At 39.9% G+C, this 10,684-nt stretch overlaps 1 protein-coding gene across 2 annotated transcripts in view; it reads right to left on the reverse strand.

Moving 5' to 3' along the window:
- The window catches only part of LOC111227080 (protein tweety homolog 2-like), a 28,782-nt gene extending 20,351 nt beyond the window's left edge, over positions 1-8,431 (reverse strand). For both annotated transcript variants that reach the window (XM_022752467.1, XM_022752468.1), the window contains exons 1-3: positions 8,065-8,431; positions 4,169-4,341; positions 362-473 (exon numbers count right to left, since the gene is read on the reverse strand). In XM_022752467.1, coding sequence (XP_022608188.1) covers positions 362-473; positions 4,169-4,341; positions 8,065-8,193 — 414 coding nt within the window. In that variant the 5' untranslated portion in view covers positions 8,194-8,431. The remainder of the gene's footprint in view (positions 1-361; positions 474-4,168; positions 4,342-8,064) is intronic.
- Positions 8,432-10,684: the final 2,253 nt, after the last annotated feature.

Genomic DNA, 10,684 nt, shown 5'->3' on the forward strand with positions numbered 1-10,684 from the left:
CACTAGTGCTGCTTAAAACGGTCAAGACGTAAACTCCTTGCTCTTCAACAGAAATGCTAACAAAACTTTCTGTCCTTAACTTATCATTACCAACAGAGGTTTGTTTAAACCGTCTTGCCCTTCCACAGACAACGCAGCTGCCTGCTGCCTATCGATCATCAAAACCTGAACTTATAAAGCTCGGAGGCCATCCTGTTATGGGAGAGCCAGAAGAATGGCAGCAGTCAGATTTTCAGAGCTTTTATTTTCCACCTGTGTGTTTATAAAAAACAAAATCAAAACTCCTTTTCACATGAGACTTTTAATGTTTATGATGATACAACTCCAGGTTGTTGAGTAAAGCTTGACATGCTTCTCTCACCAGATTATTGATGCCACCCAACGTGTGATTGGCATTGTAGAGTGAGTAGGTCAGCTGGTAAACCCCATCGTTGGTCTCACTGTTTCCATAGAAACCCAGTCCTACAGCAGAACTGTGGAAAAAGGAAAGATTCAGATTAAAAAATTATCTAATGAATAAACATAATTAATTGCCTGTTTATTTTATTGCACTACTTCCGGATAATGGATTTCCCGAGGTTATTAGAGGACAATTAAGACAAAGAGATGTTCAGAAATTCCCAAAGGAGAAACTTTGAGGCTTTAAGGGAAATACAGTATGAATCATACCACAAAAGGCTTTGTATTTATTCTTGAGGCTTTATTACTGTGCACGCACAGACTAAAACATGCCACTGGCAACTGGAATTGTTTCTTAACAAAACCATGAATAAATAAATGAATCTTTGGTTAGACATACAATAACTAACTATGAAATCATGATTATGCATAATTTTCATCCTAGACTTGTATTTGTAAGATGCCTTAATGAAGTCTGGTAAAAATTTTGCATTCTTACAATACTCTTTTTCCTACTGTACTTGCTTCCCTCGTCTCTTCCTCCTAGTGCTGGGATGTTTCATATGAAAGACAAAATTTTCATATTTCCCTCCTATACAATCTCTACCTCCACCCATTATTAGCTCCGTGTGCTGCTTTCCCTTCTTTGTTACATTTTGAGATTTGGCGATGAGCATATTTTCAACTGTATGTTTGAATGTGTTATCCCATTCTTGGCTAAAACCACATCAGAATTCTGCTCCACATCTAAAAAAGTATCAGAGTGGAATACACAGGATCCCCATTTCCCACATTCCCGCAACCTTTTGTGACTGTGCCTGAGCCTTTGTAAAAGGGAGGATTAGCATCCTAACCCCCAGAGTCAGTGCACCCCTGCTGCTAACAGTCTGCAGTGACATGAGAAGTGATACAATTTCAGCAAACTCGACTGAAGTAAGGTCACTCTACACAAAGGTCGGGGGTTATAGTAACACTTTCAACCACATTTGGGGGCAGTTTCCATCCCCACGGGAGGGAGCTCAATAATCACACTTCAGATAGGAGGAGATCAGATCAGGATACTTGTTTCTGGGATACCTCATGCACACACAAACACAAAAAGGGAAAATCTACTAAGTTCTAGTTACCGACTCACATGTTGAAGACTTTTAACACCATCTGTGCTGCAACCCCCACCCCCCACCCCCAAATCTCACAGAAACAGCAAGGTATACACATGGCCAGGTAAACATTACCCTCCCCCACGATGAGACTATGATATCAAAAGAAGTTAGTTAAGTTCCAAATGAGGATGTGGCATCTTGGTTTTATTTTAGAAGTTAATATATCCTGTCACGGTGTGTGTGATATGTCACTGTGTCTCTTTATAGGTGTATGTTTCTTTTTTGTGTCCGCCAGCTAGCTTGCTGTCACTGTAACCTTGTAAGCATAATGAAAACCACAGTCTGTGTCTCTTCCATTAAACTAGTTCCCTCTGGTTATGATTAGGGGCACTGGGGCCATATTCTGTACAATCCGTTCTGAGCAAAAAATGAATCACAGTAATCCTTACAACCCAAATTGCATCGATGTGGTTATAAAATTACTTCATTCAGTTGGTTAAAGGAAATTGAACAAGCTTTCTTTACGCTTTTCAAGACATTTGTGTTCCAGTTGATCTGCAGTGGCCTGGACAATGAGCTCTTCATTAACCCTGTGGCCAACAGAATGACACATCAGTGACAATAAAGACCCACTAATGATGCAGTAACGAAATGGTAATGTCACAGAACATCATGAGGGCAGTGTAGTCTTAAGGGAAGTTTTATTGTTTTTGTGGCTGTGTGAAAAGGCTGTTAGCAGCAGCTAGAGGTGTTAAAAGGAATCCACACATTAAACACTATGACATACGAGCACTGCATCATATTTAGTGTGTTTATTCCTCCAAGGATATAGATCACTTCACTGACTGGGACACGACTGGACAATTCTACCTCAATATTCAGATCATGTTGTGAGCTGAGCTGAATGAATGGTCTCACTGGAAGGACAAGTAATGACAGATAAATGCCTTGATTCTGTGAAGACTAGAGTATTGCTATAATAATAAACTATATCAGGGTTAACAGAGACTGACACAGGGAGGAAGGGTTTGGAGAATATTAGATTTGTTTTCTATCTTTAACCTCAATTTACTCTATTCCCTCTCCTGGGGTCAGAAATAATCATCCACAGAGGTGCCGCAGCCCTTAAATCCTTTTTCTATTTAAATACTGCAGTGAAACTGAGACGTAATTCTTATTGAATATCATGCTCAGTTGAACAATGGTAAAAAGTTAATGGGGTGATCATGGTAAACAATTAGATTATGAAAAGTACATCTTCATTTTATCTGATGGAAATCCCATGACCCAATGGAATAAAAAAGACAAAATATGTACAGTTGAGTGTATAAAAGCATTTTTGCTATATGTGCGGCTCTTTGTGTTTCTCTACAAGCCTTTTTTGTGATAAATAGCTCCTTTAAATATTCAAAACACATCAAAAATTTCACCAGCTCAAGCCAAAGACCAATGCTGTTATTAGCAAGCAAAACTTTTTGTAGAGGGAGTAGGAACCACCATGAGTGTGGTTTTAAGCCACAAAACTTAAAATGTAAAGTCTGTCTTTTCGATCTCATACACATTTATGGCTGGAATATATAACTGGATGCTGTATGCAGCAGTTTATTTGTTGAGCTGAATATATCAATGGCCATACTGGAACAAGTCTCTACAGAGAGAGATGGATGCTTTGAGCAGAAACAAAAAACAGAGCTCCTTTGCTAAACAGCATCATGCCCAGTCACTTAGCATTACAACAGACCTTGTGTGCTGCAGCAGTGGTTTGGGTTTGGACACAGAAAGCTAACAAAGTTAAAGCCCAACACTTAGATAAATGTCACAAGTTTAAGCAGATCCGTACGCAAATTCAATCAAGCCTTTTGGAGGACTCTTTCTTTTCTGCCTGGATAATTTCTGTCAGTGTATTAAAGTGTATTAAATCATACAAAAAAATACAATTATATCCGGCGCTGTGACTCTGGAAGATTTAAGGGAGTTCCCTGTTTTTTCATGCTTACATAAAACTTATAGGACAACCCAGATACCCACAGAATACAACCGGCTGCAACAGCAAACATACTAATACTGCCAATAATTGTGAGATTGTTGCACAGTATGTGGAGCAAAGTAGTACAAAACTAGATGCTTCAGAAGTACAATATTCAAAGGCCATATCCAAAGCTGCAGCATTCTGGTCTGGTTGAGCATTTGAAGAGACCAAGCTTAGCAAGCAGCAGTCAAAGTTTCGGCGGGCACAGTCAGCTGAAGAGTCAGCTGAGGGACTTAACAGTTTCATCACCTTGCCATCAGCTGATTGGGGCGTGCTGATGATGTGGCCTGTCAGAAATACTTATTTGTACTCTATAGAAAGCGAAAATGTTATTTCAGTTACAGGTAGGTAATGGAGGTGCACATTAGTACAGATCCATGGTTTGTTCAAGCAAGCCTGGATTATCAATGTCATCCCTCTTCCTTAATGTCTAGGTTATTTTTTGGTGTTTGGCCAAAGTAGATGGGAAATTTTAACATAAAGTAAAAAATCCCCGAACAAATGAAAGGCAGCTTTAAGTTCATTTATGCGTATATGTAGAGTTACTAGTTGAGGTAATCATATGTGCATCTGTGGGTTTAGTGGTACAACAAGAAACACAACGGTTTTATTTTATCATTTTACCATTCAGACTCACCATATGATGAGACCTGCGATGATGGCAGCCCAGGTGACACAGCAGGTTTCGGGTCTTTTGGTGTCTTCTTCTACGTCCTTGCGGCAGCAGCAGAGGCAGGCCAGGTATACTGCCAGAACCAGCAGGCTCAGACCGAGACCCACTGCACCAACACATGCTAGAAGTATCAAAGACTGAGGCAGGAGAGTGGAGAGAGAAGAGATGCAACAACACAGAAATACCATCAGCTGAAGTCAACACCAAAATGTCATGTTACACAGAAAAATAAGTCTACAGAGAACTTTTCAGCAGATTATATCGACAGATATCTTTAAATAGGCACAGAGCTATTATGTGAGGTCTCCAGGTGTCAGGCAGTGTGACCCCACCCCCCAAAAGTTGACAGCCTGAGTGAAAACAAGCCACCATTATCAAACCACACTCATGTGTAGAGATATTTTTGAGGTTAGTGTGTAGCTACTTCATCCACATTACCACTGGTGGCTGCTGCCTGCAGCAGGAAACACAGAGGTAGGTGGTCTTGGGGCAAGGAGAGCTCACAAAGAAACTTGGATTTTTCTGCCAAGTGCAACAGCAGAACTTGGACTGCAGCTGAGAGGAAAACAGAAATGATCCAAGGCTGTGGGAGGGGAGTATCATGTGACACAGTGGCTTTCATTCAGTCTTGTGATTTCTGAGTGTACAAAATATTTAAAGCCTGAAGGATCAAGAGAAACAGAAGAACAGTGATGCAGAGAGAATAGAGGAAATACTGTATTGAAGTGGTCTGTATATGGACACTGCAATTATGCAATAAAAATGACATTGTTTATTTGTATCAGATTATAGTGGGGGGTGGGGGGTGGGGTTCTTTCATGACAAAAAACGGTTATGAATCCTGTTCATTTTCTGATAGAAATGTCATGTCATGTACTGAGCAAACTTGCTTATAGTTTTCAGCATCTCATTTCCCACTGCATTAGCTGCCTAAAGGAGCAGCACACACATCACTTGATCTGTTTGTCTTTATGCCACCACCACAAAACAAACGCCCGACCATTGATACCGTTGTATTTATACTGCTGCACAAACACTAGTAGTGGTATTGACTGATAAGTGAGTGTGGCATCAGTACATCGGAGTCAAACTGTCCAGGCTGTAGCATCCCTGGTGGTTTATCATTAAGGAAATGTTGTGCGTTTAAACTCATAACGTTTGAACCCTCGGTTGGTTCAATCAAGCAAAAAGCATGACCTTCATTTTACTTGCAAACAATCTGCACTTAAGTTTTAATGCCCACAAGTTCAAAGAGTCTGGCTTTGGCTGACTAAACAGAGCTATTCCTTGACTACAACGACTGTGACTAATTATTCCATTTGGACGACATTGACACTGTGACTGCATATAAATGATGTTCTTTTGCATATTCTAACAAAGTCCTTCATTGCTCAAACTCTCTTTTAAGTTATGTTGTGCTGAGCAACATTTTTGCTCTTAATCCTACTCATCAGGTAGGTCAGCACTGAGTATACTACAATTAGAAAAATAGAAATTAGAACAGACAGTGGCTTAAAACAATGACCAGAATGAATGAAGGAGCATACAGTGATGCACACTATTTAACTGGCATGTTGTTGCACATTACTTTACATACCAAAATCAACGGTGGCCTCATAAGATGCCAATAATGCCTAAATAAAGAGTTTCAACATAACTGCACAGAAAAAAAAGATACAGTTGACATTATATACAGTAATGGAACAATAATTGCACCTTTCACCAAATAGTTCAATACTGAAACTGTGCCAGTTGAGCTGCCCTGCCTTAGCTGGCACGTGGGCCAAAACCTTAATCCAATGATTTGCTAATCATTGGTTTTTCAGGACACTGTTGAGAAGCCAGGAGATGCTGTGTGTAGAGTCTACGGATTCAACCATAGTTACACTTGCTGTCACTATAACTCAGTTCAGGCCCTTCATAAGCACAATGCTGCTAGACCCACTCTTTCCTCTAATTTTCCACTCCATTGTTTTGTAATTAGGCATGCAGGCACTTCAATTTCCACCGGCTGCATTGCCATAACAAGGCGAAGGATGCATTAGAGGGAGAAAGAAAAAAAGAGACGGGAAAACAACCACGGTATCAATGCTCATTGACCAGAAGGTCATCGATCCATTATCTTCCCAAAAGGATGTTTGTATAAAGGAAGCTTAAGTATGGATGCCTGTCTAATTTAATTAAACAGTAAACGAGTCTTAGGAAATGTGTCTGCGGCTGCTCTGCACTTTCCACTTTTTCTCAAAAGACAACACATCAGCGTGTCAAATTAAGAACATGAGTTATTTTCAGGCTTGAGAGGCTGTGTCCAGCCTACAGACTACACCACCAGTCTCTGTGCTACCAACATGCCACCCTTCACTCCTCCTCATCGACTGTTGCTTGGCTGAGGCTGTGAGACACTGCTGGGAATCAGTGACCCAGACAGACCTTGATACACAAAGAGAGAGGCACAGTGAAGGACACAAGTCAGAGCAGGGAGGTTTGTGGTAATGGCTTCTATATTCATAAATGACCTGGGGCAAGGGGAACACGCTGTGCCGCTTGGATATGCGTGCGCACGCGCACGCGCACGCACACGCACACACACACACACACACACACACACACACCTATAAATTCACTTCATATTTTGGGGGCCTACTGTTGAATTTTGAACGAAAGCCTTGAAAATAATGGATGTAAGAAATCTTTCCAAGCTCTAAATGAATGTTTTAAAACAATGGAAACAGTGCTTTCTGTTACACAACAAATGAATCCAAAACTTTTATATACCTTAAAATAATAATAAAAAGAATAACTTAAATAATGCAATGCTGATACTCTGACCTATATGAATGTCATTAGTGATTTTTAATTAAATTCATGGCTGTGAAACTATGCTGTTGTGATATGATGATACTTTTTTTGTATTGCAGTGTACTGCCTGAGGATGAATCAAATATTTTTTGTAGACAAACACTTCCTGAACTAAGAATGAAAGAAGAGTCAAAGAGACAAAAAAGGAAGAAAATGAACTCCATAACATAAAGGCGTAATGCAGTGATGGACTGCAGATGGAAAACTATTCCCATCATACAGCCTATTTTATAAAATAATGACTGCGGTCCTGCTGCCCGCAGTCAGTCCCCATCACTAAACATGACAGTTTGGAACATTGATATGGCCTCAAATGGCTGCATAAATGTACTCAGGGGAAATTATAAGACATGACTTGTTTTATACACTGGGACAGTTGTTTCTACCTTTTAGTCATTTATTTTACAATCAAATCTCACTTAAAAGAAAATCTTTGAGGGGAAAAAAACCCAAAATCCAATCATCTCATACAAGGGATAAGTTATGGGGTAAGAAATGAACGGGTTTAGCTGTGCATACGGCGGAGACTGTGTGATAAACTATTGTTGGGGGAAAGACACATGACGAAGCTGAGTGTTGAAGAGTATCAAGGACATAAAAAGGATATGTGCACAAACTTACATGCATACTTTACATAGTTGTTTACCACCTTGACCATTTCATAGCCAGCTTAGTTAATACAGGTCATGTGTCATCATGTGAGAACTGCAGCACAGTATGGGCTCTTACTTCCTGACACTTGCTGCCTGTTAGTGAACTGCACTGATGCTTCACTGATAACATTCAAAAGAAAAAGAAAAAGCTTTCATCACTCAACACAGCAGTTTATCTCACACCACTCCTCGCTTAACTGTACATTTAACAATATTGTTTGCCGTTGTTTTTTTTCGAAAGTCTGTGGTCTACAGAAGTACTGAGTTGTTTTTTTTGTTTTTTTTTTCTTTTCTAGTGAGATTCTGTGGATACTACGTGCGCTGTTACGCACAAGTACAGTTACCAACCTGCTGGTAGCTCGCCTCCTCCGGTTTGAAAGTGTTGTCGACCGACTGGAAAAAGAAGCTGAAGTGCGGGAAATTGTGCAGCCAGTATGTCCACCACGGAGCGACGTAATCGAGCCTTGCAGTGGCCATTCCTGCTTGAAAATCCAACGAGCCACCAACTCTCTGTGACCTCGGCACTCAGATATCCCCAGGTTTTGAGAAAAATACAACTAACTAAATAAATAAATAAATAAAACAAAAATAAATAAAAACAAGACGCGACTTCAGTACAGGTTACAAGATTAAAGAGGAAGTTCTTCATTTGCCATGGCACCCTCAGAACAAGGATGAATATGACTACTTCCCACTCCGGTTTCCATTGTTGTGTGTAAACTGTTGCGCAACTACTACAAATGATACAGCTTGAGTGAGGCGGTGAGGGCCAAGCTTTAGTATCCGAGACACGGGATCTAGTGACGGTATGAACCTTCCTCCTTTAACAAAGAAGGCGTGACAACCACTTTTGAGTCAAGTGGGCCAGGCCAGCCTAACTTACGGAAAGTAAACAACAATATGTCGACCCTTTGTACTGAAAAAAAAAACACTATATGAGGTGAATTTTCTCCACTAAATTTGCAAGCTGAAAAAAAAAATGAAATGATCAAACAAAGAGAGGAAGACTTCCTGAGGACACTTTGTTGTTGTGGATGTCAGTGGCTTGCACCCACCTCTCCACATATGCATTAAGGTGCATTTGCAGTTTGTTTTTTTTGTTCTCAGAGGAAACTCAACGTTTTCATTACACAATAAAACTTGAGACAGATCAAATGAAATGGCTCAGCTCTCTATCTGGCCTCGACTTCTAGCTGCTGGTAACGATGCAGAGGTATTCCGTACAGTATTTATGACTTCTGCTGTTAATGTCTGACCTCTTGTGGACAATAAGGCGCACTGAGGTGAACAATAATGAGCAGGGTAATGAGATGCTGCAGCCACTGGCACAGAATGTTGGCTTCTGTTTTTATTTACAGCGTGATGATTTTTCTTTTCTTTTTTTTCCAGTGGTGAAACTTCACATCTGCATCAGAATCACCATATTAACTGTAACAAATGTGCAGGGTTTTATTTGGTTGAATGGTGGAGAGATACATTTTGAATTCAGGCAGATAGTAGTTGATTAAACAAAGGTGCAAAGGTATGTTAAGGCACCGTACAAGTAAGTACAGTAAAGAATAGATAAGAATCACATGACTTCATAGGTATATGATCATAATATAGGTGTAGAGACTCTAACAATGCAGTAGAGCTGTATAGCAAAGAGTTGTACTGGGTAGGATGTTATACATGGGAAAAAGAAAATGGCCTCAGATTTGGAGCATATGGACCTGAAATGGAACTGGATACCAGGGTTTTTAAACTGGGGAAATGCAATTAGCAGCACGAGTGGGGTTTTATGTTGAGCAAAATGGCAGCAAAGAGCCTGCTGGTGGGGAAAGTTGACACCAGTGCTAATGAGCTGGTATCATGTCTCCAAGTGTCTTTAAACAGTGTTAAACCTTCCTGCTGCAGTCTAAGCCCTGGCAGAATGGATGGCAGTTGACAGACAAAAATGGAAACTGGATGTAAATACAATATTTGTCAAACAAAAGTCACATAGATGATACAGTACGTGTTTGAAATTTGAAAATTCTACTGTTCTGGATGAATTGGCCAAAGCAGAAAAGTTTCAATGCCGATATGTTGACAGTGATTCTTAATGATGTCATTCTATTGATGCATTCTCTGTAACGTAGAGACATTTACAGATGTCATTGATTGCATTTTAATAATATTGCCAAGTTTCTGTGTATGGCTTTTTGTATGTTAAAGTATATTGTTCCCGCCTCTGTTGATTGGGAATGAGCAACATTAGCGACAAGGACGTTAACTGTTGTGCAGGTTTGACTTTGTTATACTGAAGATTACTGTAAGTGATGAAACATACGGCTGCATCAGTTCCTGAGTAATGACATTACATCTGGCTCTATGTCATGCTACAGTATGTGCAGTGGGTCTGTATGGAACTAATAGTTAACAAAAAAGTTCAATGCCTCCAGAACTGTCTATATGAATCCAGATATACTTCTAGCATATCTGAATTATATCTGCAAATAGCTCCTATCTTTTGTTTAACCACAGTGAAATTTCCAATCTTATTTACAATGGAGACTCATGCAAAGATAACAGATTCAACACACAGTTGCAGACAGAAAGACAACTACGAAATACTATCACTCAGTAACATAAACAGCGAGCATTGGGAAATCAACCAAATAAAAAAATAAAAAAATTTAATAAAAGTCCATTGGCAGAAAGAGATTCCATCGGCAGATAAAAGAGAAGATGAAAATATGTCATATGCATTTTGCCCAGAGGAAGAGTTGTTTTATCTACGCGGAGTACAGAGCGGTTTGCTTGCAAGCTAAACCATCTTGATATCATATGGCTACCGCTGTAATTATTTGGAGGCTTTGATGCACCTCCACGGCCAGAGTGCCTAGAGAGTGTGCTCTGAGTCTGAACACTCTGAGTAGGTGACACTTGAAATGCACTGTATGAATATGAATTCTTGGCCGTGCTCTGCATTTATAAACAGTTGGAG

This window comes from Seriola dumerili, unplaced genomic scaffold (genome assembly GCF_002260705.1).
Source record: "Seriola dumerili isolate Sdu_G_001 unplaced genomic scaffold, Sdu_1.0 BDQW01000169.1, whole genome shotgun sequence".
In the NCBI taxonomy this organism is placed as follows: Eukaryota; Metazoa; Chordata; class Actinopteri; order Carangiformes; family Carangidae; genus Seriola; species Seriola dumerili.